Here is a 20,175-nt window from a genome sequence, read left to right as displayed (position 1 = left end):
CTTCATGTCATGAATCATGTTAGTGCTGTTAAGATAGAGCAGTGGAAACCAGAAATAGGCAGTAATTTCACAGAAAATTAATGTCTATTGTGAGAGTTCACAGCATGACTCAGAAAGTGATGTAATGTCAACTGACAGTTCCTGTGATTGAAACAGCATCTGCTTTCTTCTCTGTATCAGATGTGGACTGACAATCATTTTATCAGTTGTGCAAGATTGCAGACATCCTTCTCTTGTAACAGCCATGTAACTGAACACTTGTAATTCTGCTTACAATCCTGTAGCAGAATTTCTCCTCACTAAGTCTCATGGCAAGTCTTGTGCATTACCTCCTTGAACCTTCCTAATTAATATCTTCTCTTGTGTTTACATCCTTCAAATAGCCACAGGTAGAAATATCATTTCTCCTTTTTCTCAGTTTCATTTGCATAAGTCTGTACTGAATCTGTACTTCCACATTTTCCCATGAGATAAAATAATGTGGTTGCTCTTTTTAGGACACAAAGGTGGCCCCTGCCTACGATCATCAGACTGTATTGAGGGACACTGCTGTGCTCGCCATTTCTGGACCAAAATTTGCAAGCCTGTGTTGCATCAGGGAGAGGTGTGCACCAAACAGCACAAGAAAGGGTCCCATGGACTGGAGATTTTCCAACGATGTGACTGTGCCAAGGGTTTGTCTTGTAAAGTATGGAAAGATGCGACCTCCTCTTCTAAATCAAGACTTCATGTGTGCCAGAAGATCTGAATGAGAATTGGGAAGATAGTAGTAAGTGACTGTGGCTTTATGTGTTTAATGCATTATGGCATGGTGGAAAAAGGAGACTGCAAATGAAAGTGGAATGGCTAAAGTAACAGAGTATAAGTCACACCAAATACATTTCTTTTTGAGCTGGTGGTAAACACAAGTGTAGCTGGAGTTCACCTACCGCGCAGTTCTCCTGTAAATAATTCTACAGTTTGTGGAAAATGCTAGTATGCAAACAAGTAGAGTGGAAATGAATGTCACTTGCCTTGCTGTGTTGTCCCATGATGTTTCAGGGGTTCAGTGTTAGGGCTACAGTGGGTCTTCAGCATGGTGAGGATTTTCTACAGAAACTGTATACATTGTACTTCTATAGGAAGCAGTGCATACCAGGAAGACTCATCTGTCAACACATTATTGGCCACCTTGCAGGTGTGAGAAATGGAAATAAAGTTACTGTGAATGTCCACATGCCCTCGTTATTCAGGGCTGACACTTCAGCAAGGAAGCACTCCTGCAGGACAAGAGTGCTGTGTTTTGCAGGCCCTTATGAAGAAGGTGAAAAGTGTCCATCTCAAAATTTCAAGAGAGCAGCAGTTTATCTAAGAGGAGGCATTTAAACAGGGTTTTGTTTCCTATACATGGGTAAATTGAAATGCCTTATGTAGTTCAATGTCATAGTGAGGCACTTGATCACTTATATTTGCCTCCGTTTACTGCTAAGATACGTTGGGTTGAACAGATGAAGCAAATATGTGTGCATGCTGAATCCAGAATTATATACTATACAGGCAGTTCCTCATTAGTCTTAAATATACTTTCCTTGCCTAAGCATTCTTGCATTATAGACATTTCCAAAAGAAATAGCAGAGTGCTGAAGTGCTTAACATGAAGAGCTTTGAAGTTGTTTCTCTGTTGCCGTTATAATATATATATAACACCTCAGCATTTGTTGAGGTGTTTCAAGCATACTGCTACAAACTCAAATTTTTACATTTTATGGTACTCTGCAGCAATATAATGGATTTATTCTCGAGACAGCAAAGGAAGAGGAGTTGGGTCTTGTGAGCACCTTGTCTCCTACAGAAGAGGATGTAAGAAGAGGGCATGACCACAAATGACTTGTTAAACATCATGTGATGTCACAGCATACCAGACTCCAGCATGTATTCAGCCTGAAACTGATGTCCTCTCACTCTGGAGTGTTCTGCCAGGAATGATAGAAATATATAGACTGTGGAAACAGCTGCCAACCCTACATTGTTGGTGTACTGGTTAAAAAAAAAGGGACAGCCTCTGTCCCTTGACTTGTCTCCCAGGTCTTTTCAAACTTTTAAAAATTTACTTATTTGCAAATATTCCTTTGTATAAACTTTGGTAAAGAGACTGATATTACTTTAAAGAAGTCTGATTCTATAATTGACCTACTGCTAAATTGTAATTACCCATTTATAATTACCAATTTTCATGTTCTATAATACAACAGACTTTTCTGTTTATTCAGTTCTGCACAACATGGGTAGGCCAGTATGTAGTTTAAATTTGAAGACCATCACCATTACCTGACACATTTTTCCTCCAATGGGATGCTTTAAAGCTTTAGCTTAGCTACACCACTTGACTCAGCCTTCCTAACTAGAACACAGACCTCAGCTTCATTGCCCTTATTTTTCATTAGAGTCTAAAGCAAAAGAGCATTTCACACACCTCTTTCCCTACTGGAAACAACTCTTCTAACTCCAGCATTTTCCCATGTCACTGGAACAGGAATAAGGCTCAGAAATTTCAAGATACTAAAAAAGTCCAAGAAACAATTTTTCTAGTTTTATTTACACTGACACAGCACATACTCAAAAGAAGAACTCAAGTGCTCTCATTTTCACTACATATAAAAGAAAATTATTCCCAACATGAGCAGGGGGGTTGCAGAAATGGGGTCCCAGCATTTTTCAGCTCTTCTTATTGGCCTACTCACCATTTTGCTCTTGCAAAACACAGTTATTTGGGATAATTTATTTACAGGAAATGTTCAATGAGATGTATTTTCTTATACAGATATTTCTTACACAAAGCTTTGTAGCAAAATATATTTGCAGCCTGTTGACTTTAATGTAGAAAAATGTATAATATATTAAATTTCCTTTCACATTCCTCCCCAAATATTTTGCCTATATTCTTTTCCTTACCTGCTGTTTAAAAATAGTTCTTTGCAGAAAGACATGCAAATCACTTGAAAAAAAAATCATATATCTTAGCTATGCAAGTAAAAACATCTGATTGTACTTGTGTCTGTGTGTAGGCTGAGTTTTGGTAAAAAACATGAAGGTCATCTTAAAATCCCCATACATCATTTCTACAAAACTGGTTGAAGTGACAACTACCTGTATGCTTCTCTTGGGTCAGTTTGCACCTAAACACTCAAGAATACCCTTTGAAAATAATGCACCAGGTTGTGTAATGTAAAAATCAACCAGGTTAAGTAGGAAAGGTATCCAGACATTTCCTGGATAGTGATACATACCAGAGGGACTCATGACGGATAAAGGTGGTATTCAAATTACACAGCATTTTGTTAGAGGCTATAGCATGCAAATGCACTCCTGCAAAATCTATAACTAGCAATCCTGAAATGACCACTTACAGCATTCAGCTCTAATAACTTGAAACAATCCATATGACATAACTGCGAATACTGTTAATAAAACCAGCCAAGTTTTGATCCCAGGAAACCTCCTGCAGAGCACAATAAATATTGCAAAATAATGGCTGTGGTTACTGAGCAATGGTCTTGATATCCCTGTTAGTTGTTTCTGGATAAACTTTGCTCCAACTCATGTACATTTGAGGGATGGAATGGTCTCCAAGTCACATGAGTGATTGTATTTAATGAAAAGGTTTAGCTACTGTCATTTGCAATATTTGGTTGGTAGGCCTTTGAAAATTCCAACACTTTTAACATCAACATAATAATGTTGTGAGCATTTTCAGAGCCCAGTGACTTCAACAGAGACTGCCAAAGCCTTCAGAGATTTAATCTGGGAACAAAAACAATAGGCACAGGCAGTTCCTTGCACACCACAAATACTGAGCCACATAGCTGAACGGAGTAGCATGCAAGCAGTTTTGTAAGACTGAACTTTGGTTGTTTAGAAGACAGTCACTCAGTGTTTTGTGGAAATATACATCAGTCTGACAATAAAAGAACAGCTAAATTTGGGGATAATTGCTCTCACTCACTGTGTCCCTCATCACAGGAATTAAGAATTAGTTTGGTTCAGTAACGTTTCAGAAATCTGCTGTCATGGCAGAAGTATACAAGATGTTATTGCTGAAAAATTCAAATCATTTTCCTATTAGCCTAGAATAGCCTCAGCAATGCAACATCCCTTTGGAAGTACTTATTAACTTTTCTAAAAATAATGGATTTCTACTCTATAACTATGTATATTTGATTTACAGTATAAATGTAGATGTGTATCTGTTACTGTACTATTTGCTTTGTCTCGTGTTGTTTGCAACCTGTTTGCAACCTTGGTATTTATGATTTTAAACAGTTTTTAAATGAAAATGATTAAATAGATTTATCTGCTTCTATAACAACACTTTCAACAGCATCTGACAACAATACATCCAGCATCTGACACCTAAGCCAGAATTCACTGACATTTAAGCCATCTTCTGCATATTCTGACTTTCCAGCTCATTGTCTCAGCAACAGCAAAAAAGCCCTCACCAAACACCATAAAAGATCTTGGGCAGAGGCTGAGAAGAGACATACCTAAACTATTGCTTGCCACCAGATCTCTCTGCTTTCACTTTAGAGCTCTGCATCATCACCCCCACTAGCAAAAGTAACTGCTATCAAAGACAATTTGTATTTTTCATCCCTTCCAGTTTGCTTTCCTTCTAGGAAAGCCATTTAAGAAAGAGGTCCTGGAAGTCAAAACCAGGAGGAACTCATATAACAGTGTCTAAGCTCAGGCTTTTAGGAGTTTAAAGATCTATCCTCTAACTTTCAAAAACTTATTTGCTAAGAAAATTATGTAATATCAAGACCATGTTTCTAAAAAATAAAGAAACCTTGTTCTTTGGATTGTCAGTCACATGTTCTGAAAATAACTGCCCACAGTGAGGGAGAAAAAACAAACACTTCCTCCTCACCCAAGCAACCTTACCTGTAGTCTCTGATAAAGGGAAAGCAGTTGTTTTGGATTTCTCTCTTGTTCTGGGCACAGTGTACAGAAAGGAATCATTAATTTTGTTTCTAAATCACAGTAATAATAAAGTTATGGTTTCTTACCATGCTCACCAGTCTGAGGTATGATATTGCTTTTGCTGCATTACACAGGAGTGAAGAAACAGAGTTAGCTTCATGGTCTGTTCTCCCTCATTTAAATCCTAGTGTTTCACTGAGATAGACTTTCAGCTCAAGTGCCTTATCAGCTAATACAGTTTTTCACATGCTTGCCACTACCAAAAAGTGTTTACAGTACAACACAGACCCCGTATCTATTCTTACCATTTGTTTAGGTTCAACTTTACATGGCTTCTATGAGTTACTGAGAAGCCTCAGATGTCAGCTGCAGCCCTCTCATGGCTCTGCCAGCTTTACACAGCCCTTCTTGTGGCAAAAAAAATGCAAGACGGTAAGGGGAAAGCACCGTAAAAAGCTGAGAGTGGCAAGGGTGGGAACCAGCCCAAAGCTTGAAATGGTGGGTACAGGGGACAAGCTACCTCAAAATGTAGTTAGATGCTATTGCAAACACTGTGAACATTAATGGTATTCCACACAATAATTAAGAGCAGGGGAAGGGCAAATGCTCTGTCTTTGCTCCTGAACCACAACCCCACAATACTGACCCAAAGAGAGGAGGCATGTTTTAGTGACTCAGGTCCCTCAAAAGCTGACGTGTTGAGCCTATTTCCCCTGGAAATAGTGTGCCTCTCACCTTGGTCTTCTGTGTATCCAAATCCCAGTAGTTCTAGAGGCTTTGGACTCAGGCACAATGTTTGGATAATGCTGCTATAGCTCAGAGCCTGCCTGTGCCTAGGGATCCCACTGAAAGTCTGTTCAAAAGGACAGAAGAGGCAAAAGCAGGAGATTGCTCTTTACAGAGAACTCCAGCTGGTCTCAGAGCTGTTATTTTGACCACCACTGATGGGACTGACCCTGTGTCGTGGTTGCGGGGGGAGGTCAATTTTTCTAGGGGGAGGTGAGTAGGCCAATCAGTGATCAGCTTTTCTGCTGGCACCTAGATTGGTCACTCGGAAGTTTAGACACGCTTCTGAGGACACAAAGAGTTAAAAGCAGGACTCCAGGGGGGTTCGGCCTCTTTTAGATTCTAGTTTAAGCGGAGAGACGTCTCAGGCCTCCTTCCCCTGCCCAGCCACGAGGCTGGGTGGGGGAGGGGAAACACGTGGTCGGGCTCAGGTAAGCCGGAGCCCCAAGGGGGAGAAGAGAGTAGACAGGACTCTGGAACTGAGCTGCCCCAGCCAGGATGGAGGGGTAGAAAACTGTAGAAGTGCCTTCCGTGTGTGCTCACCTCCCTCCCCCCCCAAACTCCGGGAGAAGGTGCTCAGCCACGTGGGAGTTGCCGAGCCTGGGAGTGCCTGAGCCTGCACCCTGCCGAGAGCTAGAAACTGTTAACCTTTGTTTGGCAGAAGGAAACTTTTTTCCCAGACATTGATTCTCATGGCTAGTGGTTTCAGAAGAGAAAGAAAAACAGCCTGAGACCGAGATGATAAAGCACGATTAGAAGGAACCTGATGGGCAAAGAATGAAAAGAGTAGCCTTCTGAGCTAGACTTTTCTTGCATAATGTCAGCCATAGACTGAACTTAAGTCTCTTTTGAACATAAACTGCATTTTGGGTAGATACAGCTGCCCCTGCTTTTGCTACAGTGACTGGCACTTGAAGAGTGGAGCGAGCAGAGAAGAGAGGGGGAGGGTGTGGTAGCGCCCTCTGCCCTCAGGGGAGACCTGCTCTCAGAACCTCGGCCCCTGGGTAAAAAGGGGGAGAGCTCGGCATGCAAGTATCCTTAACAGAGCCTTGTATGCAGCTTTAGACTATGGACAGCGGTGAGAGCGCTGGACATAGGAAAAAGAGAGAGTCACCCTGGCAGACTTCTCCGGGCGGTGCCACGGGTGACATAGAAACACATAAGAGGTGGACCCGTGTTTTCTGAGGAACAGTCTGTGGTGTGAGAGAGACTCTTCTCTCCCTTGCTGAATTGAAGATTGTTTTTTTTTTTTTGAGTGGTGATTGTTTGATCTAAAACCCAAAGGTTTGGTCTGTAAAGAGTAATGTGTGTGGGGTAGAAACTGGGAGATGTTCTGAGAAGTTTTTATTTCTGTCTCTGTGTGTGTTTAAGAGTTTTTCTGTCTCTGTTCTTATGTAATGTAATAAAGTTTTAGGGTTTTTTTGTTTTCAAGATTTAAGCCTGCTCTGCTCTGTTCCTGATCACATCCCACAGTAGTTATTAGAGAAAAAACATATATTCATGGGTGCATTAACATCTGGCCAGTGCCAACCCATGACACCCTGATGGATATAACACTGGATAGAGCTCACTGCAAATTTGTTTGTTCTGGCAGCTCCCTGGGTTTTTTTGGAATTGCTTATTGTTATAGCATGAGTGTCAATTACTTATTTACAAATGTCTGGTACCAATAAACTCTGTTTTTTGCAGTACTGGCTTGCAGCTTGATTTAGAAGTGGTTTGCTGCCTGTCACCTTCCTGAAGCAGAGGAAACTAAGATTTTAATAAGCACAGGGGTGAGTTTTCTTTTTTTTTCTTTCCTTTTTAGGAAAAAAACATTTAGGAAAAAAATAAGAAAACACCATTAACACACAAAAATTACTTGACACAAATTGTAGTTTTAGGGTCTTTGGCAAAGCTTTTACTGTAATTCTCCACTGCTGTTATCAAAGCTGGCCAAAGAGTAGTTAACAAATCAGAAATGTATACCAGTGTGGTTGCTATGGTATGGTTGTTCCAATTTTCTATTCCTCATAAGCTATTTATTTCTGAGACTATCTCATTCAGCAATATTCACTCAAACTTGTAAACTTTTTTTTTTTTTAAATCAAGTATTAAACATTCAATTATTTAGTACAATTTTAATTGTAGGGCTCACAAGTATTGTTTCTTTCCTCAGTGACAGTAATTTTTAATGGAGCCATCAAAGTATATAGATGCATTGAAAGTACTGAATGACACAAAGAGTTCTGGAAGAAATTTGCCAGGAATTTTGGAATGCAGCACACTAATGAATCCAAAGACCACCCAAAGCTTTAGAAAAATTCACCTCAATGTTATTTGGGCAATGTCCTTTTCTCAATATCTGAGCAGTTTCGGATATTGCAACAGTGCTTAAAAGAAAATCCTAATGTATGTGCTCTCAAAGGACAGTTAACTCTTTTGTTTCAAAAAACATTTAACTGTTCTGTGAAGTTCAGAAGAGGGTGATAACTGTCTTTGCCAATGCAGCACACTGCTAGCTGGTAATACTGTAAATTTGGAGACCTATTGGATTAAGTTATAAAAATTTTTAATTACTTTAAAGCCAGTGCTCTTTATCCTGGAGCTTCCTTCCAACCTGTGTAGAGATCAGTGGTTATGGAGGGAATATTCTGTAGGTCATAGCTGGTCTCCATTAGAAATTCATCAGGATGGCTGTAAGTAACTGAAGCAAGAGGCCTTCCCTCTACCACACCTTCCAGCGAGGACTCAAAATATATCAAAACCTGTGAATTCGTCAGATTAATTTTGATTTCTGTGCATTTCTGGATTTTTCGTTTTAGCAGAGTCAGATGGAAAAATGCCAAAATACAATTCTCATACTGTCTCCAGCCTGACAACAATTAGAATCTCACAATAATAAGTACCATTGCAGAACTTGTTTCCATGATATTTGCAGCTCAAAACATAGATCCAAAATGTTCAGAAGCTTTGAAGCAGAATAAAGAATTCCTTATGTTTATTCAATTACCAACTCTGAAACATACTGAGATTACCATGTTAAAAGCTCTTGTAGAAATGTATCCTTATGTGATTGCAATTGAATGCCATATTGTGCAATGCACAAAGTACATACTCAAAACCCAGAAAAGATCAAATTAAGAAATTTTCTTTCCAAATTTGATGCTGAAAACTGAAAGTCACCCATGAAAGAGTGCAATTATTTAGCGCGCAGCTTGTATTGTACAGGGACTGTATTAATAATTCAAACCAAAAATAGAGAAGTGTGTTAGTACAACTCACCTGAATGCTAGAGTGACACTAAGATTGTAATATTATATGTAATATAAAAATATAAATATATATGTCATAACTAATGTAAAAAATAATAAAATCATAATGTCCCCCTCACTAACTAATTTTTGCACTGCTATATACCTGTCAGCATTTATAGCAACAGGATTTCACCCATGTAAAAATTACTTATTGAAAATATTTGATTGTAAACAGGCAATTCCCATCATGGTGCCATAAACCTGTCCATACAATTTGTGTGTTGACAGTCATTACCATCATTAGTGACAATCTCTCTAATTAGGCAAACAGGAAGACACTCATATGGAGAAATGTTGCTTTGCATGCATTCATTTTAACAAAAGGTAGAATTACTTACCTATAATAAGGGTCAACTTCCCTGGTGTTGCCTTTCCCATCTGGACAAAGAGGTTCATTTTTACATGACCAAACATATTTAATGAGCTTCTCAGCTGTGTTATCAGAGCAATTTCACATACTCTAAAAACAACACAGGAAATTAGTTTTAATCTATGAGTTCAAATCTAGTTTTATTTTTGGTTATTAATTCACATATCTGCATTTTAAAAAAAAGATAAACTGTTATAATTTTCAGACTGTTTCAGGTTTATTCTACATCTAACCCAGCTTCAGAATTTAAATCAAAGTAACTGCATGGAATGTAGAAGTAAGCAGAACTGAATGATCATTTCTCATTTCTACTGAGCACTAAAAAAAATCAAGTAGACAGTCTGTTAGGGAAATGTGAGATGAAGCCTGCAACAGCTTGAAATAAATGCTAGGATTCCTGTTTATTTCAGTGCATTCTAAGTGTTTCCTTAAATACATCTCTGATATATAAACACTTTGAGTATATAGAGACTGATTTAACAATGATCCATGTTGGAGTCTAGAACATCCCTCTGGCCACCCTGGAAGGTTTGGAGACCGGACAGGGGGGTCTGGGATCTGTTCAGTGGGGTCAGTTAGACCCACACAGATCCCAGGAGGACACTGACTCTGATTCCTGCCCATGGGAGTGAACACTCACATGCAGGAAGAATCACAAATCCAAAGAATTTAAAATAAGTAGTGGATGGTTTATTATAGAATATAAATATAGAAATTAGGATTCTTAGCATATGGGGCTGAAGAGACAAGATGGAGGAATTGGGGAGTGGCCCCTGTCCTCCTAGTTCTTGCTCTCGTCCCCCATCTTGTGCTGAGTTGGGTTTTAGAGATTGGCTTAGAGTAGAACTGACATGTTAGTATAGGTAGTAGGTATTGGTAAAATTTTGTAAATAAAAAATACGTCTCAGACAGTGGTTGGGTCAGGGGTACTGTACATAAGGTACGGGGCTCTCTGATCCGCCCAGTCTGCCGCGTGTCCTGCTCTGCGGAGATGCCTTGCAAAGCTGAGAAAGAACTAAGATAAGGTACCCTGCCAGGGAGGCCTAACAGAGTTGAAAAAGGACTGAGATAATGAAGAATAAACAACCTTGGAAATGTGCACCGGCGGACTCAGCTTGTCGTCTCTACCTCTGGTGTGAAACACTTAGGGCAAAGAGAAGGCTGAAAACCTTATTACCTCTGGGAACAGCAACCCAGAGGAAACTCCCAGGGAACAGCAACCTTGGGGGAACCCTTATTACCTTGTGGGCCAGCAACCCCAAGGAGAATCTCAGGGAAACACTAACCCTGAGAGATCCAGAGGGCAGAAAGTCCTAGAGAGGTCAGTTGCAGCAGCTGAGGCGCAGCACTTCAGTACTGTTATCAAATGTCCTTGTGTCACAGGTCATCTTTCCTGTGAAAGATAAAAGGAAACCCAGCAAAAACTCAATGCAGAACTGAAAAGACTTCAGTGATCAAAAGTAACAACAACATGAACAGAAAATAGTTGCAGAAAAAGATTCGTGGAGGGGAATGAGGTTTGGTTCAAGGGTTAAGGGTTTATTGACATTTTAGAAAGAAAATTACTGTGAAGATGAAGTGCTATAAAATAATGAGAGGTTGAAAGAATGTAACCACGGCAAGCAGCAGGTACAGCTGACAAGCAGCGCAAGCCAAGCCAATTATGTGGGTCTTGGCACCGATGAAACGTCGAGGGCACAGGTGGCGACGGGCAGACAGTGGCAGAGAATGAAGGGAGGAGCTGGTCGAGTAAATCCAAGGGGTTTATTGAGCGGGTCAGGAGGAGCCTCCCTACCATCCAAAGACTGCTCAGACAGAGCCAATTTTGGCTTTTGGGGAGCCCCCTTTATTGGGGGGCAGTACAGAGGGTGGTGAGAAGGGTACAACCAGTTGGGTTCAATACAGGAGAGGCTAGGAAGGTGACTGATACAAACCAGGACAACACATAAGGGAGAGGAGGGCATTTTCCCTGAACCTAACCTATCACTCGAAGGCCCTCAGAACTTTCCAGCTCTGAGGCAGGGCTCCAAGATGACAGGCAGGCTCCAGGAAGGAGAGGGGAAAGCATTGACACCTAACAGTTACTCGGGGGTTCCAGGGGCAGCTATCAGGAAGGCAAAACGGGGATTCAAGGAACAAACCATCTAACAAAGAACTTAGAAAAATTTAGAAAATATAAAGAACTCATTAACACACCACTACAAGGAACTGTGCCAATAATTACTTTTTTTGGAAACACGAATGAAGTTTTTTTTTAATAACCCTTTGTTTGATTTCTCAGCATTTTGGGCTATTTGCTTTCATTACACTTGTAATACATTTCTGGCAACTGCACTTGCCTTCCTGTATATGTCAGGAAAGCTATGAATGGCTTGATCATACAGAATGATTTATAAATCTCTTAATTACTACTATGGATCACTTATTTAATCCTAAGGCTTAGCTGAGCTGTGTATTAGCAGAGAGAACAAAGGGAACAAACATAGCTGAAAATAGTAGTTATGTTATTCATTTAACTTTAATATAAGCTGAAATTAAACCCTTGTCTGCTCCCTTGACACAATTTTTGGACTAATCAGGATGGGGCACCATTGAGAATTCAAGAAAATGTACATACCTAACTGTGATTGATTTCAAATGGTGTTCAGTACCTTTTTAGGCTCAACCTGAGCCTTCATTCTCAATTCCTCAGGGAATCTTTTTAATTACATAGACCCATTTATAAAAGTCATTTAAAATGGAAAGGACAGAAAGGATTTGCAATAACATGTTGTCACTGATACCTCTACACAGCAGCCTCTTTCCCTTGCTGAATTACAAAAGCACATTAAAATTTCCTGCCATTTAAAAATAGCCATTAGGAGGAATTAGACAATATTCTTTCTATCCAGAGACTCTGTCTCTATCTTGCCCCTGACTTGTCTGGGCTTCAATACAGCCGTTTGTCTTCTCTACCAGACTGCTGGGGTGTCAGCAGAGAAAATGTTTGCTAGTTCTGCTTTCATTATTTATGTACAATACCTTCTCAAAAGATCACCCTCCTCAGGAGCTTGGTTGGCAGCTGAATCAATCATTTTAGCCAAAGCTAAATGTGTCCTACCTTAATGCATCCTTGAAAAAAATCAGTCTTGAAAACCTTGAATTAAGTTTTGGAGAAAACAGATTTAATTTCTTCAACTTCTCTTGAGCAGGGAGGATGGAAGGCAAGAAATGAGGAAAAAGCTGGGAAACTCCAACTCAAAAGTTCAGCAAAGAATCAAACTCTTTTGAAAGGATCTTCAAAGAGGAAACCTTGGCAACATTAAGCAGAACACCTTATTTCCTCTGCCTGTGCAAAATGAAATGGAGAAGCAGAAACTAGCTACTTAGCCTATTTTCATGGTTGATACTTTGTTTTTCTTCAGATTCTGCATATTTCCTCCTCCTGAATCCTCAATACCTATAGCATTTGAAGAAATCTTTTTTTTGAGATGCTAAATTTCATATATGGCTGATACTGAAATGTAAGTTTAAAAAAACATTTTCCCCTGTGGTTAGTGTCTTGTGAGCAGAAACTGGCTATGGACAGCCTATGTGAAAGGCAGGCACATCTATTTACTACTCTAACATTACACTAGGAGTGTCGAGAGAAAGATTCTTTTGTACCACTTGAAACTGCCTAATTTATTTCCTAAATGCTGCTTGATCATCAAAAAGCAATTTGGCATGCCACATAGTGTGCTCAATTGCTTTATTAAGGACACACCTGGAAAGCACATTTTCCCATAAGAATTAACAAAAAATAATAGTATGATGCATAGGGTAATGCTTTATTTAACAGTAGTTTCATAGGCTGTATAATGTTTAATATTTTATTGATATTTTCCAGAGCTACATGAAGGGAAAGTGTATTGAGAACTTCTAGTATTATCCTCCAAATAAAACAACTTTATCTAACAGCATTAGAAGTTTTTTTGAAGCTGTGAGTGGTAGCAAAGGGCTACAAACCTTCAAGAACCAGTTATCTGGCATTTGTACAAACAGAGATTAGACTGTCAAGGCAAAGAATGTGTCAGTCATGATACTGGAAATATAACAAGTTTACTTTTTAATCCACTGCACATGGAACCTCCTTACAGTGTGTTTCATATCATTGCTTCTCATTCAAATTACCAAAAATCTTTTCTTACCCTATTCACTGTAAGCATGAACAAGATACGCACAACTGCAGGTGGTTGCCAAAGGAGTTACTTCACTGTGGATATCAGTTCATAGTTTCAAAACTAATATTTTCTTTGGCTTGCCTTTGGCGTTTTTTTTCCCTGACCATTTAAGACAGAGTGGTATGGAGTCACCTCAAAATAGCATGCAATGCTCATCTTAAACTACAGTAGAAAAAAAAAACAACAACCTATCAATGATAATTAGGTTTGCCTTGTAAAGAGCTTTAGGGTTTGTTTTTGTTCTGGGTTTTGCCCCCTCCTGTCATTTTTGTTCCAAATCAGTTCTTGAAGCTCTTATGGTACAGCTGGGTGTTAGCTTCAGCTATATATTAAGAAGCTAAAGCTAAAGAAAACTCCTCGACTGACAACTGTGAAGTGATTTGAAGGTGAGTAGATTTCATTTTTTTGCTTACATAGTGTGGGAAAATGATAAACATTTATGATAAACATGGGGGAGTACACCATAAAACATTCTTCTGGATCTCTCTGACTGGAAAGAATCCTGACTGTTTGCTTTCATTTTTGAATTCTGTAGTCCATTGGACAGTCACATATTTCAGAAATTATTTGCAACATCAACATAATACTATAATAATTTAGTGGCTTCTGGGAAACCATTTACTTTATTATTTCTAGAACATTTGGACTACCAATTTAGCAACTTTGAATGGTTCGGCCACCTCCTAAACCACCAATGTAGCATCAAAACTAACAAATCCCCCTTTCACCCAAATTTCCTTTAACTAGGTTTAGTCATTGGATACTATTGATATAAATGTCCTCAGAGTAGATAAAACATTGGGTGAAACCACAGCCAGAGCTGGAAAGAAGCAGGTGTAGCTACCCATACCTTATGTCAGACACTCAAATAATTTGGATAAGATCTTTTGGTCATACTGCTGCTGTGTGTGGACACAAAGAAAACATCTCTTCCTGGTCATCACCAGAAATACTGTATTTAGTAATAAATCCTTTGCTTGGGTGACATTTCTTGATAAGGAAGTGTTAATGTCTCTCATATTAACACATGCAGTGAGCACTCATGAGCTATGGGCAAGGAGAGGGTTAAAATTTGTTTCTCTCTGCATATGGTTCCCTGTCTCAGCCATGAGATCGGTTATAGGTCCCCAGCCAAAGATAACAGCTAAAAAAAATATAACAGATGCTGGTACTTCCACAGCCGAGGCGAAGTATTTCCTTTCATCCTCACTAGTCACTGAATGTCCCAATTCTCCATTCACTGGAAGCATCAAGGGCATGAGCAGGTTATTACAACGTGGAATGAATGGACTTTTTAAACTGAGCCCGTGCCTGCACACAGTGTGAAGTTTCTCCAGTCCTAAGGGATTAAAACTCAGTGAGGAAGAAAATGATGCAATCACAAAGGCAATGGTTGGATGCTGAAAGCTGGGGTCCTTCTAGTAGGGTACTGCTGGGGAAGAGGGGTCAGCTGTCCTCATCCAGGTCTTCCTAGCAGAGCCATCAGTGCAGGGCTGATGTGCAAATACTTGCTGGGGCTATCACTACTCAGTCTTGGCCTGCTGCTTCCTTGGCCCAGACAAACCAAAAGTTTTGGAGGAAGTATCCATCTTGCATGGATGTAAACAGTGCATGAGGAGCTAAACCAGCTTCTCTGAATTCTGACTCCTAAATATTGTCAACATTTTCTACCACTACCTAGCAGTCATTCATATGAAGCATTTTGGCAGCCATTTGAATATGTCTTAATCTGTAGCGTTGTGGGGGTTTTTCTGCTTTAAACACAACCACCAAATGTTGAAACATCTGACACCTATAGTCTATATATATAACATTTTCCAACTGGAGTTAATGAGTTTAGGCACATATTAGTCCAGCAGGTAATTATACTGGCAATCAAGCAATCAAGTTGCTCTTCACCAGTATAGCTGAAATAACTTTCTAAGATAGAGTGCTGACATCAGGGGAAATGGGGTATAGATAGCTACACAAATGTGGAGAGTTTTTTGCTGCTTTCCTGCACAGATGTTTATATAAGGCCAGTGAGATCCTCCTCCTTTCCCTTCCCATGAAAGGAACCAAATCAAAATTGGCAATTACTGGGGGGGGAGAAGAAAATGAAAAAAGGTGCAAGATGATCGACAGTAAAGGAGGATGGAATAGGTATGTATATTTCTGTAGGAACAATATCCTGGGAAAATGTGGTTTCCAGTTATTCTCATGCATAAAGCTCCAGAGCTCAATCATGCAGAACTGCAGTGTCAGGAATCAAGATGACAGGAGAACACTGAGGTAAATAATAAAAACAGTGAAAATTACTTTAAGAGAAAAGGGAGTCTATAAAGAAACAAATAGAAACAAAGAGGTTATGGTGTCTATTTTCTGTGCATCAATCAAAGGGCACTTTCAGAAGAAATACACAAATTGTAAAACCTAGATTGAAGCTCAAAGTGTCTTCCACTCTGAAATCACCTTGCCAAAAATCCACAGAATGCAGTTGCAGTGGTGATGTGTACAGTTCTGGATTTCTCAACACCATCTGGCCATAGCTTTTGTACACATCTCAAATTCTGTTTTTTTAAGACATGCATTTTGATTGCTAACCCAAACGAACAGAAAAATTGTACATCCAGATGAACCAAACAATAAGACCACAGAGTCACTTCAAATATGAAAGAAAAAATAAGGAAAATCTTGACATTCACTAAAATTAAGAAAGAATTACATCAAATGTAATCTGTTGGTAGGAGAGAGCTGTGTGAGCTATAGCTGAGGGTGGATCTGTGTGGATACTCCTTTGCATTAGGATTACCTGTGTAGCTGCCTACTTTGGAAACTGACACACAAAAACTAACATTGTCAGTGAAGAAATATTCACTCAGCCTTAAAACTCTTGCTGACAGAAGTATGTTTTTCCAAATAATAGACACATATCTGCAAAAACTATCATCTTTCCCTGGGAAAATACTGACAGGCCACTAGAAAGCATATCAAATTAAAATCTAGAAGTAAAACTATACAGGTAAAATATTATCTTTTGCTCATGTATATGTAACTGTGCCCTGTGGAAGTTGCCAGCCGCACTCCTATCCAGGCTGCTCTGCACTCTCATGGCAAATCTCCTCACCAAGAAGGTGCAGAAATTTGTTGTAAATACTGTAGTACTAAATTGTTAATTCCGAATTTGTTGTAAATACTGTAGTATGACCTAGAAACTCATTCCATAGAGGAGAAGAAGAGTGAGACAGGAAAAGTACATTCATCTACTTGGAACTGGGAATTATTTCAGAAAAGCCTATTAGTCAAAAGACAAAATATCCTCAGCTTTGGTACGGTATTTTCTCTTTTGGCAATAAAATGTCAAACTTCATTTTTTGGACAGTTTGGATGACTTTTTATGGTTCTATTTTGACAGTGTTGGAGGGCATGCTATGTGATCTGAAGAAAACTTTTATTCAGAAGAGTAAAATTTCACCTTCCTTTCAGGAAAAGATCATCTTTTGAGTTACTCATTAGAAATCTATCCACAGGGCAGGAAATCTGCCTGAAAACTTAGTATTTCTTAAAAGTATTTCAAAACAAAAGGGGAGGGACAGGAGAGAAATAGAGCAAATATTATTGCCAAAGGTTAAATAAAATATCAAAAGCAAATAAGGTCAGAAAGACTTGGTTTTTTTCCTGCAATATTTAAGCCAGCACCTTGAGGAGAAGTTGTGTTTCTAAAGAAGTACTTTAAAGGAAAATCTCTATTTAAACAGCTGTGCTGAGGTTTACCTGAATCTGTAGGGGGAACTAAGCTCCAAAAAACAAAATTGAGCTACCTTTTTTTAAGAATTGTAGCTAAGATGCCTGATAACATAAAATTCAACATATTTTTTAACCCTTATTGGAGCCAGGCAAAATAACACCCTTACAGCTGTAATGATGCAGTTATATATGTGACCATGCAAGCTATTATGTGCCATATATAATTACATTGCTACTACAGGATATTTTGTTCATAGTATCCAGATATCAGAAAGGGAACAGTAATCAATTATTGCTCAGTGACAATGGCATGGCTTTCTGCTTTCTAACATACTGAGGAAAGCTGAGAAAGTTAGACTTGCAAATCCAGAGCTGGCACCTGAAGCAGTGGGTATTTCAAAGTGGAAGAAACTGTGGGCCATCTTTTCAGCCACTCTGTTAAGAAGTAATGGCTACTGATCAAATGCTTGCCAAATAATAGTACAGGAATACTGAATTTCATTACTCCTTTGCAAACACAAAATACAGCAATAACTAATGTTTTATCAATGGCAATCACTGACAGCAAAATGAAGTCTTAAGCACAAAGCATCCTTTCCATGTTCCTATTGACATCTCCTTTTTTCCCCTATGAGTGCCAGATTGTTAGCATTTGGATCTCACAGTTCCATTAGGCTCACTGAACAGACTCAAAAGTGCTCCTTGATACCTTATGGAAATGTCAAGTAAAATAATCTCTTTTCAAAACCTGGGAGAGCAACTGTAGGTCTTTTAAATTTATTTTTGATAGAAGTCTCTTATGGCAGACAGAGATGAACTGTCTTCCCCCTCTTTTTTTTAATGCAACATGTGTTAAAGGTATTATTTCATAAAATACATGTTTATTATGCACTTATCTCAGCCCAAAGGCTTATGGCTTTCCAGCATGTATAAAACAGTACATAACTATAATCCATAGAGACCCTGGGTTTATTTCTCTTGACTCTCATCAAAAATACCAAAATAGCATAAGTAAATAGAAGGCTGTCTGAATGTAATAATCTTAAAAATAAACAAACATATCCTGTAAGTAAGCACAGATCAGCAATATTGTCTAGTTTAAGTTCCAAAGCTTACTGTCTCCATCCAGAAACTGGTAAGAATTATTCACATAGTTGTAAACTTACTAGTTTCAACCATGCTTTCCAAATAAATCATGTAACCATATAAAGATATTTTAATAAGCCAGATGTACGCAAGGAACCTGTCCAGAGAAGCACAATTTGCCTCCCCATAACATACATACATACACATACGCACAAGAAGATACCTGCCAGCCTGAAATATGCAGGTCTACCACTAAATATTACATCTGCTTATGTTTAATGATTCTCTGTGGTTCAATATTTAACTATTTTAGCATTTAGTCATATGGACAAGTGCATGTGCTTTTGTATTTAGCAAACTACCACTAGGAATAAATGATAAAGAATAATATTCTTTACTGATTGTATCTCAACCAAACACTTGGTCAAGAAACCAAAACAGCTGTCAGCTTCTGAATCTCAAGAGGTGGGTGTAGGGAGAACCTTCTGCAAAAGCCAAATAGGTTTTCACACTTAACATGTGTACAAGGAGTTTCAATGTTCCCTTTGCTGAAGCTGATGCACACACAGAGTTAAGGGCTGTTTTTGCATGAATAAATCTATTGCATCCAGTTTTAGTTCTCTGGGCAAACCATTACTGTTTTCCCATGAAACTGAGAATGTAACTCAAAAAGAAATGGAAAGTTTTTGGAAAATCTGACAAGGGATTTGGCAGCTTGAAAAACACTATATCACTTCATCATGGATAAAAAAAAAAACAAAACAAGAGACATAATCACTGATATCTAATTTATCCAGAGTAATTTTCAACAATATAGCAAACGATTCCCTTCTTCTTCAGAAAATCATTGTTGGGTTTTGCACATTAGCAGTATCACAATGGCATTAGCAAAGCATTATTTTATTTGTGACTGTGTCCTGGGGTGACAGGACATTTTCATGCTTTGTATCCCAATCGTATGTTTCTGTTCCCATGTTCTCAGTTTTTGTCTATAGCCGAGCCCCTCCCCCAGCTGCTTGCTTTTGGCTTGCTTGCTGCTAACTTAGGCTCGCTTTGCTGGCTTTGCTCTCTTGCTTTCTGCTTTTTTTGCTTGCTTTTTGCCATTTTTCTGCTTTTGTTTTTCCCCTTCTTTCCTTCCTCCCCTTCCCTTGAAGACATCGGACCTGCTTCGGGCCCTGATTCAGGAACGTCAAGGGAAAACCCCCTGGAGTCTGCACCTGAGAGAAGCTTTGGCACCCTCCCCAGCAGAGACTGCTCACCCTCTCTAGGACTGGTGAAAACATTTGTTGTCATCTCGGACTGTTTTTCTTGTGTTGGGGAGTGGTTTTTTGTTGTTTCTTAATAAACAAGTTTTTTCCACTTTTCCTCTGAGGAAATTCCTCCCGAACCCGGTGGTGGGGGAGGGAGTTGTGGGGATTTTCCCCTAATTTGTCCTAAACCAGGACAGACTGAAAATTGTTTCTAGTCACAGGTTTGAATTCAGTTTGTGAGTTTGTTGCTGTAAGAGATAATTTACCTGGTGGCCATTAATTTACAGGAATTTTTATTTTGTTCATTTGAAGTGTGATAGGATGTTCCCTGTTTTTTTTATTTGTTGTTGTTGTTGAAGAAAGGATCAATATACTTGCAGTATTTCCTTTATTTGCATTACATTACATGGACATAAATTTGTTCAGACTCATAAAAAAGCCCCTGTTTTTCAAAGAATAGGTAGTATGATATTTGATTTATTGCTAAGCTGATAATTGCA

At 39.0% G+C, this 20,175-nt stretch overlaps 1 protein-coding gene across 1 annotated transcript in view; it reads left to right on the top strand.

The window, feature by feature from the left end:
- The window catches only part of LOC134565184 (dickkopf-related protein 2-like), a 47,952-nt gene extending 42,899 nt beyond the window's left edge, over positions 1-5,053 (top strand). Inside the window, 1 exon segment of the mRNA XM_063424647.1 lies at positions 498-5,053. Coding sequence (XP_063280717.1) covers positions 498-748 — 251 coding nt within the window. The 3' untranslated portion in view covers positions 749-5,053.
- Positions 5,054-20,175: the final 15,122 nt, after the last annotated feature.

This window comes from Prinia subflava (assembly GCF_021018805.1).
Source record: "Prinia subflava isolate CZ2003 ecotype Zambia chromosome W unlocalized genomic scaffold, Cam_Psub_1.2 scaffold_37_NEW, whole genome shotgun sequence".
NCBI lineage: Eukaryota > Metazoa > Chordata > Aves > Passeriformes > Cisticolidae > Prinia > Prinia subflava.
The sequence above is the reverse complement of the archived record's forward strand: the minus strand, read 5'-3'. Positions and strand labels throughout refer to the sequence as shown.